The sequence below is a fragment of the Nannobrachium achirus genome (assembly GCF_963921795.1).
Source record: "Nannobrachium achirus genome assembly, chromosome: 20".
NCBI lineage: Eukaryota > Metazoa > Chordata > Actinopteri > Myctophiformes > Myctophidae > Nannobrachium > Nannobrachium achirus.
The window spans coordinates 1,773,469-1,794,003 of record NC_137827.1 but is presented as its reverse complement, the minus strand read 5'-3'; the positions used below and the strand labels follow the sequence as shown (position 1 = coordinate 1,794,003).

The following is a 20,535-nucleotide window of genomic DNA, read 5'->3' as shown; positions in this document are numbered from 1 at the left end:
GGTGAGTCTTCAGACCAAAGCGGAAGCTAGGAAGTGAGTCTGCAGTTTATTCCACACAGGGGCGTCAATTGGGTATTGCAGGGGTATGCAGCTGCCATACCCTGGGTCCAGGGGGGGAAATTACAGTTACTTTTAAATATAAATCCATGAATGTTTCTTTGTCTATCTGCGCTGGTTATTATGTTGTTAAATGACAGTAAAATAACTACAAATGCAAAATTTAACATAATGGTCACTTTAACAAGGTATTGTAATTATATTCTCCACACTTGTATTCTACTCATCTTGACAGAATGGTATATTCCCAGGTTCCACAGGTCAGCTGTACAGGTGCAATGCATTATTGGTAATTGTGGCACGCTTACTAACAGGCTAGGTTTAGCTGCACTTGAAAAACCATTCCAGGCTGCCATATCCAACCCAAGAAACCGTTGAAACCTGTTTCCCAATTTTTTTTCAGACATTGTGAAAATAGCCGATCTACATGCTCACAACGCCTCGCAGCGTGAGGCGTTGTGAGCATGTAGATCGGCTATTTTCACAATAGAACGGCCGTGTTATCCAAAATGTAATGCTTATTTTCCATGATGACTCCCATCTTTGCCATACCCTAGCTTTTGCTGAACTGACGCCACTGATTCCACAGTTTGGGGGCCAGGACGGAGAAGAGTCTCGGACGAGTGGATTTTTGTCCTGGGGTTTTTAGCGAGGGTTCTGTCAGCATCCCTGTGTTGGCTGATCTGAGTGAACGGGTGGGGGTGTAGGGGTTGATCAGGTTTTGGAGGTATGGAGGAGCTGTACCTTTGGCTGCTTTGAAGGTCAGCATCAGTGTTTTGTATAATTTCAGTGCGGGCCGCAACCGGGAGCCAGTGGAGGGAGCGTAAAAGGGGGGAGGCGTGTGAGAATCTTGGCTGGTTGAAGACCAGTCGTGCCGCGGCATTTTGGATCAGTTGGAGAGGTTTAAGTGCACATGCCGGGAGACCAGTGAGGAGAGAGTTACAATAGTCAAGTTTTGATATGACAGATGTCTGGATGAGGAGCTGGGCTGCCTCCTGGGTGAGGAACAGTCTGATTTTACGGATGTTATAGAGTGTGAACCTACAGGACCGGGTGACTGATGCAATGTGTGCCTTGAATGTGTCACATGACATACTGATGATGATGACTTTGTGATGCTAATGGAAATTACACACACGCGCGCGCGCGCGCGCACACGCAGGGACATACATGCGGGACAAGGGCAGGTACAGGCAGAGAATGTTAGAGAGGCAGGGGCTGAAATTTCCAAAGGGCCTTTTAGTGAAAATATGGAAAATAGCAGACCTCCAAGCTCACAACGCTCACATGGCTCACAATCGCGTTGCGACACGTTGTGAGCTTGGAGGTCGGCTATTTTCACTACTTGATATCACACTAAACTAAGCATAATCAAGTGAATACTGGAGATGTGGCGTAACGGCATGGATTTCTACACAGAGAGGACAATTCTTTCAACATAAGATGCTGCGTTCAAGTTCAGGAGAGTTTGGACAAGGCAATTCTCTTGAACTCTGCCATCAGGTATGGCATGGAAAGGGAGCATTTTGCATTTCTTTCACCACGGTGAAAACGGCATTCATGGTCGGGAGAGGGCACTTTTTACAGACGGATAAAAGGGCAGGGGCTCAAGCCCACTTTGATGTCTATGTGTGCACATGCCTTACGGTGTTTAAAAGGGAAGGTAAGGTGTTTAAAGGGAAGGTAAGGTGTATAAAAGGGAAGGTAAGGTGTTTACATACGCGTGGGAGAAAGGGAGGTACAGGTGTTTCTCGGTGCATTCCACAGACGTCATGTGTTTCCTCTTGTTGTCAAACTGGTAGTTGCACTGGTGAGAGCTCCTGATCATCTTAGACAGCGCCCCCTGCTGGAGGGAGGAAAGAACACATCATCATCATCATGGTAAGCTGCTGTGTCTGCTGTATTTTACATGGTTTGTTTAGTTGTGACCGCCCTGCTGCCAGAGAGTCACAACGTTTAGGACAGTACAAAGCTGGCTTGGTGTAGCAGTAAGCCCTGGCCAGAGGCTGATGAAAGGTATAAGCAGAGGCGTCAATTGGGCAAGGTATGGCAGCTGCCATAACTTGGCTCCAGGCGGAAAAAAATAAAACGTACTTCTTAAAATAATAAAATAATATTATCCACTGATCATCATCATCATGCCTGTTGCCAAGGTATGGCAACATGACTAGTGTCATGTTGCCATACCTTAGCTTTTGCTCAACTGACGCCACTGGGTATAAGGTCAGATGTTTCCTACTAAGGCTGGGCAATATATCGAAAATGAATCGATATGGAAGTATCAACATGCAAGGTATACATACCGTATAGGTATACATACATGTGAGGTATACATACCGTATAGGTATACATACATGTGAGGTATACATACCGTATAGGTATACATACATGTGAGGTATACATACCGTATAGGTATACATACATGTGAGGTATACATACCGTATAGGTATACATACATGTGAGGTATACATACCGTATAGGTATACATACATGTGAGGTATACATACCGTATAGGTATACATACATGTGAGGTATACATACCGTATAGGTATACATACATGTGAGGTATACATACCGTATAGGTATACATACATGTGAGGTATACATACCGTATAGGTATACATACATGTGAGGTATACATACCGTATAGGTATACATACATGTGAGGTATACATACCGTATAGGTATACATACATGTGAGGTATACATACCGTATAGGTATACATACATGTGAGGTATACATACCGTATAGGTATACATACATGTGAGGTATACATACCGTATAGGTATACATACATGTGAGGTATACATACCGTATAGGTATACATACATGTGAGGTATACATACCGTATAGGTATACATACATGTGAGGTATACATACCGTATAGGTATACATACATGTGAGGTATACATACCGTATAGGTATACATACATGTGAGGTATACATACCGTATAGGTATACATACATGTGAGGTATACATACCGTATAGGTATACATACATGTGAGGTATACATACCGTATAGGTATACATACATGTGAGGTATACATACCGTATAGGTATACATACATGTGAGGTATACATACCGTATAGGTATACATACATGTGAGGTATACATACCGTATAGGTATACATACATGTGAGGTATACATACCGTATAGGTATACATACATGTGAGGTATACATACCGTATAGGTATACATACATGTGAGGTATACATACCGTATAGGTATACATACATGTGAGGTATACATACCGTATAGGTATACATACATGTGAGGTATACATACCGTATAGGTATACATACATGTGAGGTATACATACCGTATAGGTATACATACATGTGAGGTATACATACCAACGAAGACTGCTTGAAATGAGGTATTGGTGTATGTGTCAAATTAATTAACAGACACACTATGCATGCACGTAGCACATGCAACAAAAAGTAACCAGGTGTGGTTATTTCAATAAAAAACATTGTTGGAAAATGGAAATAAGGCATTTAATGTCTTTATTCTATGTGTACTGTGCAGTGTGCATGCATGGATATGCTTTTCATTATCTGGGTTAGGCAGACAGTGGACCTAAAGCAGAAAAACATGCAATAGTTTTTACTAATATCTTGAGTAATATCCATATTGAGGTATTCAACAATGTTATCCAATATCGAAGGTTTTCCTATTATCGCCCAGCCTTATTTCCTACCAGATGTTATTAAAGGTAAGTCCAGATGTTATTAAAGGTAAGTCCAGATGTTATTAAAGGTAAGTCCAGATGTTTACCAGATGTTATTAAAGGTAAGTCCAGATGTTATTAAAGGTAAGTCCAGATGTTTACCAGCTGTTATTAAAGGTAAGTCCAGATGTTATTAAAGGTAAGTCCAGATGTTATTAAAGGTAAGTCCAGATGTTTACCAGATGTTATTAAAGGTAAGTCCAGATGTTATTAAAGGTAAGTCCAGATGTTATTAAAGGTAAGTCCAGATGTTTACCAGATGCTGCAGCAGGGCCAGAGGGCTGGAGGGCAGGGCTCTGCTGGTGAACTGGTCACAGTGGGTCATGTCCAGAGACACCGACACGTCTGTAGCGATGTCCTTCCTGGTGACCACCAGGTGCTCCGCCGGACACACACCGTGCACCGTGCTCTGAGACACACACACACACACGCACACGCACACGCACGCGCACACACACACACACACACACACACACACACACACACACACACACACACACACACACACACACACACACACACATATATGATAGTTAAAAACCACTGAACATTGCAATTAAAAGTGACCAAACAAAACATTTGGTAAGTTGTTCAATTGTCTCTCTCTCTCTCTCTCTCTCTCTCTCTCTCTCTCTCTCTCTCTCTTCTTGATTCAATCAAAATGATAGAATCACAGTTGAACTAATGTGGTAACCACACGCATGCACGCACTCGTAACGCCTGGGATTCGAACCCATGTGAAAGTCCAATATCTTAACCATTGATCCAAAGGGATATCCCTAAGGGAGATACTATACTCTATGAGGCCATCAGGCTGAGGGAGTGAGTCATTCTGCCACGCACGCACGCACGCACGCACGCACGCACGCACGCACGCACGCACGCACGCACGCACGCACGCACGCACGCACGCACGCACGCGCACACACACACACACACACACACACACACACACACACACACACACACACACACGTTCACAGTGAGTGGTAGGAATTGAGCAAAGGTCTTAGCCTTGCATAGCCGACACTTTGACCCTCCTCTCCTTTCATCCTGGTCTTAATAACTGCAACATAATTCCTGAATTCAACTTATCTCTGTGTCGTATAGGCCTGCTGTATGTTGATGGTATCTCTGTGTTGTATAGGCCTGCTGTATGTTGATGGTATCTCTGTGTTGTATAGGCCTGCTGTATGTTGATGGTATCTCTGTGTTGTATATAGGCCAGCTGTATACTTGATGGTCTGACACATTAGGCTAGGCTCCCTGTGCCTATAGACCAGGGGTTCACAAACCTTTTCGTCTCAGGGTACCCCATGAATATTTATGTTTTCATCTGAGGCACCCCTACATTAAATTGTCGTTGTCGGGTGGAAACCTTGTATGTCCAAAACCTTCTATTTTTGTGTTATTATTTTAAAAACAATTTAAAATAGTGAAAATGTTTTCACTACTTGTGTGACACTTTTGTATGATGAAGTAGGGCTTTTATTTTACCAAAAACCATACACATTTGAACCTCGGAGATACAAGGTTTTTGCCTGACAGTGACGATATTGATCATTTTCACTCCTAGCACCTTATATTGATGGCATATTTTAGTGATTATGTTGTGAGGAAAACGTTGAGATAACAGCCATTTAGGTTAGAACTGACTGAAAATAACTTTGTACTTCAAGTTTAAAATGATACTCTTTTTTTTATTTTTATTTTTTGAATTCCAAATATTATCAAGTTATCTCGCGGCACCCCAGGGTGCCCCGTCACCCACTTTGAAAACCCCTGGCCAGACATCTCCCGTCTATGTAATCATTTGAGGCATTGACACTCATTCCTAGTCATTGACATTAATACTGTTGAACACCATCTTAATGACTCTGCATAAAGAGCATCAGTTAAATATAAAAGTGCAGATGAGGATGGAGTGTTTTACAGCAGCTTGACCAACCCGCTGTCATAAAGATAAGATAATATTCAGTTATGACAGCTGTGTCAGGTAACTGTGGCCACTCTTATTACCAGTGGAGGACAAAGTAATCTGGTATGTTACTGCAATAGCCTATAGAAATACCCTGTTACAGGCAGAAGTCCAGAATTCTAAATTGACTTGAGTAAAGTATCAAAAGTAAAAGTATTAAAATGTTTGAAAATAGCAGATCTACAAGCTCGTAGATCCGCTATTTTCAAATAACCTAAAGTGGTCAATGTATTTTCTATAATGTACTGTACTATCTGCAAAGTAACTAGTAACTAAAGATGTCTAATAATTAGCGGTAGCCTATAGAACCTAAATTAAATATAGACAATTAGAAACACTTCAGTAAAAGTACCTAAAAAAACCTTTGGTCAAGTTATGGTCTAATCAGGCTTTTTTGACCACCCTGGGGAGATTTGATATTTATTTGATCAGATACGCCTCCTATACAAACCCGGGGGTGTAACTTCATGATAAATTCATCAACAACTTTCGTTGTTTTTGCTGGTGACTCCTGACACCCTCCTAATATGTGCACGTTTTTCATTTATTTGTAATAGTTTTTTTTTGGGGGGGGGGGGGGGAGAAATGGAAAAAATGTAATACAATAACAAATATATTAAAAATAAATGAAAAAAAGTAATCGAAAAAAGTATTAGGAGGGCGTCAAGACTCAGGAGTCACCGGAAGAAAAAAAAATGTTTTTAATGAATCTATCATGATTAAGATGCAGTTTGAAGTTACAGTGGGTTTAGGAGGGGGAATGTCTGATAAAAGGAATATCTTAATATCTAAATATTGAATCAAGCAAATTAAAATCTCTCCAGGGTGTTCACAAAAGCCTGATTAGACAATAAAATGACCAAAATGAAAGTGAAATATCCCTTTAAAGGAGTAGTTCACCCCCAAACTGACTTTTTTTCTATTGATTACTCACTCCATGGAGACTTGAGTTCAGTAATATGTTTAGTTTTTTGTCGCATTCCTAAGACAATAATTTGATTACAATAAATGTACTCCCATTGATTCCTGATGGGGACCCAAATATTTGGGTCCCCATCAGGAATCAACAGGGCTAAATTTACTCATCACATTTTTGAGCGGTGGTTACACCGTCTCCTATACGTGGCCGTGTGTGTATGCGTGTGTGTGTGTGTGTGTGCGTGTGTGCGTGTGTCCGTGTCTGTATGTAGCCTGCAGAGCCTGCAGTACCTTTTCTGACCACACATGTTAAGGGAGGGGCGCTGTTGTTCAGGCCAGACACACACACACACACACACACACACACACACACACACACACACACACACACACACACACACACACACACACACACACACACACACACACCGACCACCGCTCAGTTCACACGGGTGTGATTTTATCTTAGGAATGTGATAAATACAAAAATATATAATTGAACTCAAGTCTCCATGGCGTAATCAACAGCAAAAAAGTTAGTTTGGGGGTGAACTACTTCTTTAAAGGGGAAGACCACCCATTTTCAATATTGAACTATGTCATTAATATACCTTAGAGGAGTTGTGTGGGAAAAAAAAAAAAAGTTCCCCCTCTTCTGTGTTGCCTAGAACTGGAGGATTGATTTTGGGGTTTGTATTGCAAATTACAACTTGATGACATCACACATTGTACTTTACAATACAAACCCCCAAATCAATCCGCCAGTTCTAGGCAACACAGAAGAGGGGGAACTTTTTTTTTATTTCCACACAACTCCTCTAAGGTATATTAATGACATAGTTCAATATTGAAAATGGGTGGTCTTCCCCTTTAAGTACAGTACTTGAGTAAATGTACTTAGTTCCATTCCGCCGCTGTTTCGTACAGCTTGACTGCGGTTATGAGAGCTGTGTGAGGTAACTGTGTCACTGACGATAAGACAGATTACATGACCTACATGTAATCAGATTACACATTACATGACCTACATGACAACTATAACATTGTGTAAACTGTTACCCAATCACTGGGCTTCGAAGAAACGATAAGTGCTATCTGACGCTGTCAACCACTTTAACCCCTCCATGTCAATAATAGCTGAGGATGTTGAAATGGTCGTCTTTGTGAAAGAGCTTGTAGATCTGTGATTTAGTTTCTTTAGTTTTAATGATGTAGACATTTTTAGATTTTCATGCAGAGATGTTCGTGTGACCAGCTCCCAATGAAATGTCACCTCTCGCCACAGTAGTTGAGTTTTGTGAAGACCATTTGTCTGTGACATTAGTCTAGCACAGGGGTTTTCAAAGTGGTTGATGAGGCACCCTTGGGTGCTGCGACGGCAGTCCAGAGTGCCACGAGATCATTTGATAATATTTGGAATTTATTTGGACACTTGAAGAAATATATAGTATCATTTTAAACTTGAAGTACAAAGTTATTTTCAGTCAGTTCTAACCAAAATGGCTATTATCTCAATGTTTTCCTCGCAACGTAATCACTAAAATATCATTACTGTCAGGCAGAGACCTCTGTCGCACATAACTAGTGAAAACAGCAGATCTACAAGCACTCGCGATGTGAGGCGTTGTGTGCTTGTAGATCTGCTGTTTTCACTAGTTTAGTACATTTTATAGATGATAAATACAAAACAAACGGTTTTGGACATACTGTACAAGGTTTCCACCCGACAACAACGATATGCTATAAATATAAGGTGCTGGGAGTGAAAATTATAATGTAGGGGTGTCTCGGATTAAAACAATATTTATGGGGTGCCCTGAGACAAAAAAGTTGGGGAACCCCTGATCAAGTGAATGTTCCTCAATCTGTCAATGCAGTGTATCAGGGTTTCTCAAAGTGGGTGCTGTGACACCCTATAGGTGTCATCTGTGACACCCTATAGGTGTCATCCGTGACACAAGACCAGGGTGCAGCACAATACTTTGATAATATTTGCACTGTACTTGGTGTGTTATTTTTCATGCAACACAAAGTGCCCCATTTCGTCCATGCTTTACTTACCCCTAAACTCTCTTGCCTTTTCTTTTACTGTTTTGAAAAACATTTTAAATATTTTGAATAGCTGATCGAAAAGCTCACACTGTTTTGATGTAGATTGGCTATTTGAAGTATTTAAACAATATTTTCAAAATAGTTATAAAAACAAAGAGGTTTAGGGATAAGTGGTAAGGCATGGATGAAAATAAAGCTCCAAATCTCTTCGCAGCCTACCCTAAGCTCAGAATGCGTGTAGATTTGCTATTTTCGACACATTAGTTTGGGGGTCCCCAGATGATTAACTTAATGTGCAACGTTTTCTCACTTAACAGTAAACAAACCAACATAAAGTTTAAGTGTATAGAGGGTATCTGCTCATTTCTAAATGACAATTTAAGGACTTTTTAATACCTCTAAAATGACAAATTAAACATTGACCAAATTGTCAAATATTAGAGGCAGAAATTGTGAAAATAGCCGATCTACAAGCTCACAACGCCTCAATAGAACTGTGTTATACAAAATGTAATGCCTCAACTCTTAGTGCTTTGGGGGGTCGAGGCCTGAAAAGGTTGAGAACCACTGCTCTAGAGAAGATAGAGACCACTCACCATGAGGCTGAGGACCCCCTGGTCAGATAGAGACTCACCATGAGGCTGAGGACCCCCTGGTCAGATAGAGACTCACCATGAGGCTGAGGACCCCCTGGTCAGATAGAGACTCACCATGAGGCTGAGGACCCCCTGGTCAGATAGAGACTCACCATGGGGCTGAGGACCCCCTGGTCAGATAGAGACTCACCATGAGGCTGAGGACCCCCTGGTCAGATAGAGACTCACCATGAGGCTGAGGACCCCCTGGTCCATAGAGACCACTCACCATGGGGCTGAGGACCCCCTGGTCAGATAGAGACTCACCATGGGGCTGAGGACCCCCTGGTCCATAGAGACTCACCATGGGGCTGAGGACCCCCTGGTCCATAGAGACTCACCATGGGGCTGAGGACCCCCTGGTCAGATAGAGACTCACCATGGAGCTGAGGACCCCCTGGTCAGATAGAGACTCACCATGGGGCTGAGGACCCCCTGGTCAGATAGAGACTCACCATGAGGCTGAGGACCCCCTGGTCAGATAGAGACTCACCATGGGGCTGAGGACCCCCTGGTCAGATAGAGACTCACCATGGAGCTGAGGACCCCCTGGTCAGATAGAGACTCACCATGGGGCTGAGGACCCCCTGGTCAGATAGAGACTCACCATGGAGCTGAGGACCCCCTGGTCAGATAGAGACTCACCATGAGGCTGAGGACCCCCTGGTCAGATAGAGACTCACCATGGGGCTGAGGACCCCCTGGTCAGATAGAGACTCACCATGGAGCTGAGGACCCCCTGGTCAGATAGAGACTCACCATGGGGCTGAGGACCCCCTGGTCAGATAGAGACTCACCATGGGGCTGAGGACCCCCTGGTCAGATAGAGACTCACCATGGGGCTGAGGACCCCCTGGTCAGATAGAGACTCACCATGAGGCTGAGGACCCCCTGGTCAGATAGAGACTCACCATGGGGCTGAGGACCCCCTGGTCAGATAGAGACTCACCATGAGGCTGAGGACCCCCTGGTCAGATAGAGACTCACCATGAGGCTGAGGACCCCCTGGTCAGATAGAGACTCACCATGAGGCTGAGGACCCCCTGGTCAGATAGAGACTCACCATGGAGCTGAGGACCCCCTGGTCAGATAGAGACTCACCATGGGGCTGAGGACCCCCTGTTCAGATAGAGACTCACCATGAGGCTGAGGACCCCCTGTTCAGATAGAGACTCACCATGAGGCTGAGGACCCCCTGGTCAGATAGAGACTCACCATGGGGCTGAGGACCCCCTGGTCAGATAGAGACTCACCATGAGGCTGAGGACCCCCTGGTCAGATAGAGACTCACCATGAGGCTGAGGACCCCCTGGTCCATAGAGACTCACCATGGGGCTGAGGACCCCCTGGTCAGATAGAGACTCACCATGGGGCTGAGGACCCCCTGGTCAGATAGAGACTCACCATGAGGCTGAGGACCCCCTGGTCCATAGAGACCACTCACCATGAGGCTGAGGACCCCCTGGTCAGATAGAGACTCACCATGGGGCTGAGGTCCCCCTGTTCCATCACAGGGACCACCAGAGCAGAGACCACTCCTCTCTTGATGTTCAGGATGTTGACCGTCTCGTCGGGTTCGGGGAACAGATAGAAGTCAGTGAGAAGGTCGGTCACCTGCTCTGCTGTGAACTTCAGAGGGTTCCTGGAGACAAAAGAAACGTGTTTCAAAATGTAAAATGTGTGTAACAGTCAGGGACGTGCTGGGCCCCTGATTCAGCCTGGGAAAAAGAGTTGTAGAGGCCCTCATTGCGCGCTATAGAGAGAGAGATCTCTCTCTATAGCGCTGCTGCTACTCAAAGATTTGTGACAAAGTGACAAGCCAGTGGGCCAATTACATGAGTTATATTTTGTTTGTTTTGTATTTCTCATTTTAAAAATGATTTAAACTAGGGAAAACAGACGATCTACAAGCACACAACGCCTCGCGGTGCGAACAATTACAAATTTGAAACTTGGAGATAAGAGGTTTCTGCCCGATAGTGACGATTTACTTTGTTGGCCGCCCAGCCCCGAAAATGGAACGACATTTCATTTTTAATTTTTCTCCTAATGGCCGGCCTGGACCGGCCAGGAATGAACTTATCCATGGTTTAATAAGTACTAACTTGTCCATGGTTTAATAAGTACTAACGTGTTCATGGTTTAATAAGTACTTGTCCATGGTTTAATAAGTACTAACTTGTCCATGGTTTAATAAGTACTAACGTGTTCATGGTTTAATAAGTACTTATCCATGGTTTAATAAGTACTAACTTGTCCATGGTTTAATAAGTACTAACGTGTTCATGGTTTAATAAGTACTTGTCCATGGTTTAATAAGTACTAACTTGTCCATGGTTTAATAAGTACTTGTCCATGGTTTAATAAGTACTAACTTGTCCATGGTTTAATAAGTACTAACTTGTCCATGATTTAATAAGTACTAACTTGTCCATGGTTTAATAAGTACTAACTTGTCCATGGTTTAATAAGTACTAACTTGTCCATGGTTTAATAAGTACTAACTTGTCCATGGTTTAATAAGTACTAACTTGTCCATGGTTTAATAAGTACTAACTTGTCCATGGTTTAATAAGTACTAACTTGTCTATGGTGTAATAAGTACTAACTTGTCCATGGTTTAATAAGTACTAACTTGTCCATGGTTTAATAAGTACTAACTTGTCCATGGTTTAATAAGTACTAACTTGTCCATAGCAGCTCTGAAAGCCTCAGTGTTTGCCGCTGGGCTGTAGACAGGAAGTCCTGTGTCGTCCATGGAGGACACCTCACTGAGGACACAGTCTCTGGTGTGGAGGACGAAGCTGCACGTCTGGGGCACCTCTAGCTCCACCTGGAGGATGAGAGGGGACATAACAACACAGATCTTTAATATAGGAAGGCCTATCGTAGACATAGAAAGGCTCTGGGGCATACAGCATGCATCGCGGGACTCTGCGTTGTTTCCGATCATTTCCCACTTCCACATGCGTCACAGAAACGGAAGTTAGTAGGCCAATCATAGGCAGGTGGAGGCGGGTCTTTAACTCATCAAACTGAACTTGGCCGATGACCGCGGGTTGTTTCCATTAGACGTTGAGAGCATCGTGCCTCCGATTTTCTCCATTTAATCCAATGCATTTCTCAAACTTTAAAGCTCTTTATCTCTGATGTATGTTTTTATGGGTAAAACTCTAGGCATGGCTGGCAAAATGACCAAATTATGATCGGCTAGCAGTAGCTTTTGGCTATACTAGCCCATACAGGGTGATTGACAACAACATCCTGTCTACGGTCATGTGACCATGTGATGACATCACGCATGCATGCACGCAAGGGAGCCCTATACATTACAATGGTGTTGAATCTGGGCACTTAGAGGGAATGGGTCTGGCGCCATCTAGGGCACCGGATGTGTTAAGTATGCAGCCTCTAAGAACAGCTGAGCTACACAACATCAGGAACTGGATGAAAACATGTCAATAAAGCTCTGTGGAATTGAATTGATACGTCCCGGAAAAGACGCACTGTGATTGGCCAGAAGTCACTTTGACTGGCAGCACGTCGATCCAATGAACTGCAGCGGTGGATGAGGTATCTAGCTTTATATATCTATGGACAGGCCATCCTGGTGGAGACACCAGAGGTCACATGGTACACACTAGAGGTCACATGGTACACACATCCTACACATGGTCTCCTAATGGACGCAGGCGTCCAGGGGCGCTGGAAGTGGGGTGCTGAGGGAGCCTGGTGGTGGGGAGAAAAAAAAAAAAAAAAAAAAAAAAACGTTTTTCTTTTTTTTTTATTTTTCTTTTTTTATAAGCCTATATATACACACAGAGCTATATTAAAACAATAATGTATTTGACTTTGGGGAATAAAATATGTTGAAAAAAGGTATTTGATTATCACATGGTGACCTAATCACATGGTCACCTTGCCACTTCCGGTCAGAAGGGAAGTCAAATTTAAATCCTGCTTTAATGGCACACCATCTCATTGTTGCAAACTAACACCGTTGTATATGGGGAATAAAAAAACAGTAGAAAACTGTTACAAAAATAATACCCGATTTTGTAGTGTGTGCGTGAGTGACTGTGTGTGTGCATGCGTGCTGTGTGTTGCACTGTGTGCTAAAATAACTAGTAACTATATAGCTCCTTGTTACACCGTTGTGCGGGGAATAAGCACCCGAAACCATAAAAAAAATAACCCAAAACCGGATAAAAAACGTGCATTTTTCGGCGTGCGGCCAAAGGCCGCACGCATGAACTCCTCCAAGCTCAGCTCCCCTTGGGATTTGGGAGTTCCAGCGCCCCTGCAGGCGTCTGAGGGAAAATCTCCAGAACGTCCTGTTTACTGGTTTACTAGGTTAAAGTTTTTCTCCGAGATGTAGTGGAGTAGAAGTAAAAGTACTTAAAATTGAAAGTAAACCACTAGTAAAGTAAAAAAAAGAAAAAACTCAAAACTGTATTTAAAGGACAACTTTGTTTTTTTACAACAAGGATTCATATTTTAGATTGTAATTAGAGAAAAAAAGTCAGTGTTAAAATGTTCTCATTTGCTTCTTTCTATTGTTTTATCGCATTTACCGTGCTAAAATGTGGGGCATGCGTACGCATGGGGGCATGCGTACAAGTGGTTAGATATATATTTTTAGACCCAATAAGCCATATCCAACCATGAAAGGTTGTGTTGTATCTTGGGAATGGGCTTATTCTGTGTAAAATGACATATTTAGCCACTTGTACGCATGCCCCCATGCGTACGCATGCCCCCAACCACTGAAATAAGAATCTCTAAAACAATAGAAAGAAGTAAATTAAATCATTTTAACACTCATCTTTTATATTCTTTAATTACAATCTAAAATATGAACCCTTGTTGTAAAAAACTAAAGTTGTCCTTTAAGTACAGTACTTCAGTAAATGTACCTAGTTACTTTCGACCACTGCAGAAAAACACACGTCCATAAAACAGAGAACAGACTCTGCTTTCTAATGACAGCTGTAGGTTTATGGTTATTGCACTGGATTACACTGTGAACAACTCTTCTCTCACATTACATTACATTACACTGATAGTAATGGATAATGGATTCTGTGTTTGTTTTGGGCCAGAGGATACTGTGAGGACACGGTAACCTGGTGCTGTTGTTGTTTAGCTTGTCTGTCTGTCTGTCTGTCTGTCTGTCTGTCTGTCTGTCTGCCAATCTGTCTGTCTGTCTGTCTGTCTGTCTGTCTGTCTGTCTGTCTGTCTGTCTGTCTGTCTGTCTGTCTGCCAATCTGTCTGTCTGTCTGTCTGTCTGTCTGTCTGTCTGTCTGTCTGTCTGTCTGTCTGTCTGTCTGTCTGTCAATCTGTCTGTCAGTCTGTCTGTCTGTCTGTCTGTCTACATAACACCACCAATAGGAAGTCTCAGCGAGGCAGGTTGTTTTGTGCAGCAATGGCTGAAGGAACAAAACTCCTGCAGAACTAAAACAAACTTTTCCCCATTTCAAAGTCGTCAAGATGAGCTCACTCTTTGTGGGCACCAACACTAACAGAGGAACTTGACGCACGCTGCCTGCCTGCCACTGTTGGAGCAACAGAAAGCTCCTGTTGTACGAGTCAAGGGATTTATGTTGTGTGTTGTATATTTTAATGTATTGTACCTTTTAAATATGTTATTAATGGGTTTTCCATTATTGTTTGGACTGATGTTTTCTACAATGGTGTCAATAAAGTAAACTAACTAAGGGATGATCAGTGTAATTTGCCAGTGTGAGTGCTAAACATTATGATGATGGCTTTATTGTTCCTATCAGTAAGTGTGGGTGTGGGAAGTCCCATAATATTGGGGGCAATCCAGGTAAAACTGAAAGGTTAGCCTTTGTTAGATGTGGACTGAGCTGTGGTTCTCAACCTTTTCAGGCCGCGACCCCCAAAATAATCATATTTTAACTGGGGACCCCCCCCCCCCACCCTGATGAGCACAGAGTTGAGGCATTACATAACATGGTTCTATTGTGAAAATAGCATAGATAGATCTACATGCTCACAACGCCTCGCGACGCAAGGCGTTGTGAGCATGTAGATCTATCTATGCTATTGTCACAATTTCTGCCTCTATATATTTGACAATTTGGTCAATGTTTGCATTAAAAAGCCCTTACATTGTCACTTTAGAAATGTGTAAATACCCTCTAGTGTAAACAGTAAACAAACCAAGTTTACTGTTGAGTGAGAAAACAATGTTGCACATTTAGTTAATCATCTGTGGACCCCCCATAATAATGTGGGGACCGCCCCTGAGGGTCCCGACCCTCAGGTTGAGAACCAGTGCTCACACACAGCGACAGAGGAGGGAAAGTGTGTTGTTCAGACAGTGATGAAACGAGGACAGACCAGAGTGTGTTGTTCAGACAGTGATGAAACGAGGACAGACCAGAGTGTGTTGTTCAGACAGTGATGAAACGAGGACAGACCAGAGTGTGTTGTTCAGACAGTGATGAAACGAGGACAGACCAGAGTGTGTTGTTCAGACAGTGATGAAACGAGGACAGACCAGAGTGTGTTGTTCAGACAGTGATGAAACGAGGACAGACCAGAGTGTGTTGTTCAGACAGTGATGAAACGAGGACAGACCAGAGTGTGTTGTTCAGACAGTGATGAAACGAGGACAGACCAGAGTGTGTTGTTCAGACAGTGATGAAACGAGGACAGACCAGAGTGTGTTGTTCAGACAGTGATGAAACGAGGACAGACCAGAGTGTGTTGTTCAGACAGTGATGAAACGAGGACAGACCAGAGTGTGTTGTTCAGACAGTGATGAAACGAGGACAGACCAGAGTGTGTTGTTCAGACAGTGATGAAACGAGGACAGACCAGAGTGTGTTGTTCAGACAGTGATGAAACGAGGACAGACCAGAGTGTGTTGTTCAGACAGTGATGAAACGGGGACAGACCAGAGTGTGTTGTTCAGACAGTGATGAAACGAGGACAGACCAGAGTGTGTTGTTCAGACAGTGATGAAACGAGGACAGACCAGAGTGTGTTGTTCAGACAGTGATGAAACGAGGACAGACCAGAGTGTGTTGTTCAGACAGTGATGAAACGAGGACAGACCAGAGTGTGTTGTTCAGACAGTGATGAAACGAGGACAGACCAGAGTGTGTTGTTCAGACAGTGATGAAACGAGGACAGACCAGAGTGTGTTGTTCAGACAGTGATGAAACGAGGACAGACCAGAGTGTGTTGTTCAGACGGTGATGAAACGAGGACAGACCAGAGTGTGTTGTTCAGACAGTGATGAAACGAGGACAGACCAGAGTGTGTTGTTCAGACAGTGATGAAACGAGGACAGACCAGAGTGTGTTGTTCAGACAGTGATGAAACGAGGACAGACCAGAGTGTGTTGTTCAGACGGTGATGAAACGAGGACAGACCAGAGTGTGTTGTTCAGACAGTGATGAAACGAGGACAGACCAGAGTGTGTTGTTCAGACAGTGATGAAACGAGGACAGACCAGAGTGTGTTGTTCAGACAGTGATGAAACGAGGACAGACCAGAGTGTGTTGTTCAGACAGTGATGAAACGAGGACAGACCAGAGTGTGTTGTTCAGACAGTGATGAAACGAGGACAGACCAGAGTGTGTTGTTCAGACAGTGATGAAACGAGGACAGACCAGAGTGTGTTGTTCAGACAGTGATGAAACGGGGACAGACCAGAGTGTGTTGTTCAGACAGTGATGAAACGAGGACAGACCAGAGTGTGTTGTTCAGACAGTGATGAAACGAGGACAGACCAGAGTGTGTTGTTCAGACAGTGATGAAACGGGGACAGACCAGAGTGTGTTGTTCAGACAGTGATGAAACGAGGACAGACCAGAGTGTGTTGTTCAGACAGTGATGAAACGGGGACAGACACAGAGTGTGTTGTTCAGACAGTGATGAAACGAGGACAGACCAGAGTGTGTTGTTCAGACAGTGATGAAACGAGGACAGACCAGAGTGTGTTGTTCAGACAGTGATGAAACGAGGACAGACCAGAGTGTGTTGTTCAGACAGTGATGAAACGAGGACAGACCAGAGTGTGTTGTTCAGACAGTGATGAAACGAGGACAGACCAGAGTGTGTTGTTCAGACAGTGATGAAACGAGGACAGACCAGAGTGTGTTGTTCAGACAGTGATGAAACGAGGACAGACCAGAGTGTGTTGTTCAGACAGTGATGAAACGGGGACAGACCAGAGTGTGTTGTTCAGACAGTGATGAAACGAGGACAGACCAGAGTGTGTTGTTCAGACAGTGATGAAACGGGGACAGACCAGAGTGTGTTGTTCAGACAGTGATGAAACGAGGACAGACCAGAGTGTGTTGTTCAGACAGTGATGAAACGGGGACAGACCAGAGTGTGTTGTTCAGACAGTGATGAAACGAGGACAGACCAGAGTGTGTTGTTCAGACAGTGATGAAACGGGGACAGACCAGAGTGTGTTGTTCAGACAGTGATGAAACGAGGACAGACCAGAGTGTGTTGTTCAGACAGTGATGAAACGAGGACAGACCAGAGTGTGTTGTTCAGACAGTGATGAAACGAGGACAGACCAGAGTGTGTTGTTCAGACAGTGATGAAACGGGGACAGACCAGAGTGTGTTGTTCAGACAGTGATGAAACGAGGACAGACCAGAGTGTGTTGTTCAGACAGTGATGAAACGGGGACAGACCAGAGTGTGTTGTTCAGACAGTGATGAAACGAGGACAGACCAGAGTGTGTTGTTCAGACGGTGATGAAACGAGGACAGACCAGAGTGTGTTGTTCAGACAGTGATGAAACGAGGACAGACCAGAGTGTGTTGTTCAGACAGTGATGAAACGGGGACAGACCAGAGTGTGTTGTTCAGACAGTGATGAAACGAGGACAGACCAGAGTGTGTTGTTCAGACAGTGATGAAACGGGGACAGACCAGAGTGTGTTGTTCAGACAGTGATGAAACGAGGACAGACCAGAGTGTGTTGTTCAGACAGTGATGAAACGAGGACAGACCAGAGTGTGTTGTTCAGACAGTGATGAAACGAGGACAGACCAGAGTGTGTTGTTCAGACAGTGATGAAACGGGGACAGACCAGAGTGTGTTGTTCAGACAGTGATGAAACGAGGACAGACCAGAGTGTGTTGTTCAGACAGTGATGAAACGGGGACAGACCAGAGTGTGTTGTTCAGACAGTGATGAAACGAGGACAGACCAGAGTGTGTTGTTCAGACAGTGATGAAACGGGGACAGACCAGAGTGTGTTGTTCAGACAGTGATGAAACGAGGACAGACCAGAGTGTGTTGTTCAGACAGTGATGAAACGAGGACAGACCAGAGTGTGTTGTTCAGACAGTGATGAAACGGGGACAGACCAGAGTGTGTTGTTCAGACAGTGATGAAACGAGGACAGACCAGAGTGTGTTGTTCAGACAGTGATGAAACGGGGACAGACCAGAGTGTGTTGTTCAGACAGTGATGAAACGAGGACAGACCAGAGTGTGTTGTTCAGACAGTGATGAAACGAGGACAGACCAGAGTGTGTTGTTCAGACGGTGATGAAACGAGGACAGACCAGAGTGTGTTGTTCAGACGGTGATGAAACGAGGACAGACCAGAGTGTGTTGTTCAGACAGTGATGAAACGAGGACAGACCAGAGTGTGTTGTTCAGACAGTGATGAAACGAGGACAGACCAGAGTGTGTTGTTCAGACAGTGATGAAACGAGGACAGACCAGAGTGTGTTGTTCAGACAGTGATGAAACGAGGACAGACCAGAGTGTGTTGTTCAGACAGTGATGAAACGAGGACAGACCAGAGTGTGTTGTTCAGACAGTGATGAAACGAGGACAGACCAGAGTGTGTTGTTCAGACAGTGATGAAACGAGGACAGACCAGAGTGTGTTGTTCAGACAGTGATGAAACGAGGACAGACCAGAGTGTGTTGTTCAGACAGTGATGAAACGAGGACAGACCAGAGTGTGTTGTTCAGACAGTGATGAAACGAGGACAGACCAGAGTGTGTTGTTCAGACAGTGATGAAACGAGGACAGACCAGAGTGTGTCCTGGTGATGTCATCACCCAGGAGACAGGGTAAGCTGGTAATAATGGGTATTGAGCATAGATAGATCTATAGAAGGTATGTGCGTGACATCATCATCATACCAGGAAGTTATGCGGGAACTCCTACTGAGTGGCAAAACACGAGGCTACTTGCTGGCCTTGACAGCCCAAACATCCAAACAGAAAAGTCCTATCTGATTGCATTAAACGACGTTAAACGACGTAAAACTCACTTTGCCACTCGATTTGCTGTTTACTTTATGCATGCACATACCATCTATACCAGGGCTAGGCAACCTTAGGCATGGTGCACATACTGTACCATCTATACCAGGGGTAGGCAACCTTAGGCATGGTGCACATACTGTACCATCTATACCAGGGGTAGGCAACCTTAGACATGGTGCACATACTGTACCATCTATACCAGGGGTAGGCAACCTTAGACATGGTGCACATACTGTACCATCTATACCAGGGGTAGGCAACCTTAGACATGGTGCACATACTGTACCATCTATACCAGGGGTAGGCAACCTTAGACATGGTGCACATACTGTACCATCTATACCAGGGCTGGGCAACCTTAGACATGGTGCACATACTGTACCATCTATACCAGGGGTAGGCAACCTTAGACATGGTGCACATACTGTACCATCTATACCAGGGGTAGGCAACCTTAGACATGGTGCACATACTGTACCATCTATACCAGGGCTGGGCAACCTTAGGCACGGTGCCAACATTGGCACAGAGGAGCGTGATCACTGGCACACTGCATGGCAGAAGTGTGAGAGAGAGGATTTATATATTCAAATCAAATATTGTTTTAAACATGGTCAATTAAATTAAGTCACCTAATTTGCAGCAAATTTGCAGCAGTCTAATGATCATTATAACAATGTCCTGACAATCAAAATATGTCTGAATTTTTGATGAGGTGTGATTAAAATGTATGTTGACAATGACATGGCTCTACAGTACCTGACTATCTTCTCCACAGTGAGTGACACCAACAGCTACAACACCAGATGAAGAGAACACTATCTGGCACCACGAAAATATCTAACTAACATTTCTCATTCTACAGCTCTGCCAT

The 20,535-nt window shown here is 43.9% G+C and overlaps 1 protein-coding gene across 1 annotated transcript in view; it reads right to left on the bottom strand.

Annotated features, from left to right (window-relative positions):
- The window catches only part of apoba (apolipoprotein Ba), an 86,483-nt gene that overhangs the window by 57,679 nt on the left and 8,269 nt on the right, over positions 1-20,535 (bottom strand). The window contains exons 4-7 of the mRNA XM_080751450.1: positions 12,065-12,210; positions 10,860-11,019; positions 4,051-4,203; positions 1,779-1,903 (exon numbers count right to left, since the gene is read on the bottom strand). Of these exons, the coding sequence (XP_080607576.1) occupies positions 1,779-1,903; positions 4,051-4,203; positions 10,860-11,019; positions 12,065-12,210 (584 nt within the window). The remainder of the gene's footprint in view (positions 1-1,778; positions 1,904-4,050; positions 4,204-10,859; positions 11,020-12,064; positions 12,211-20,535) is intronic.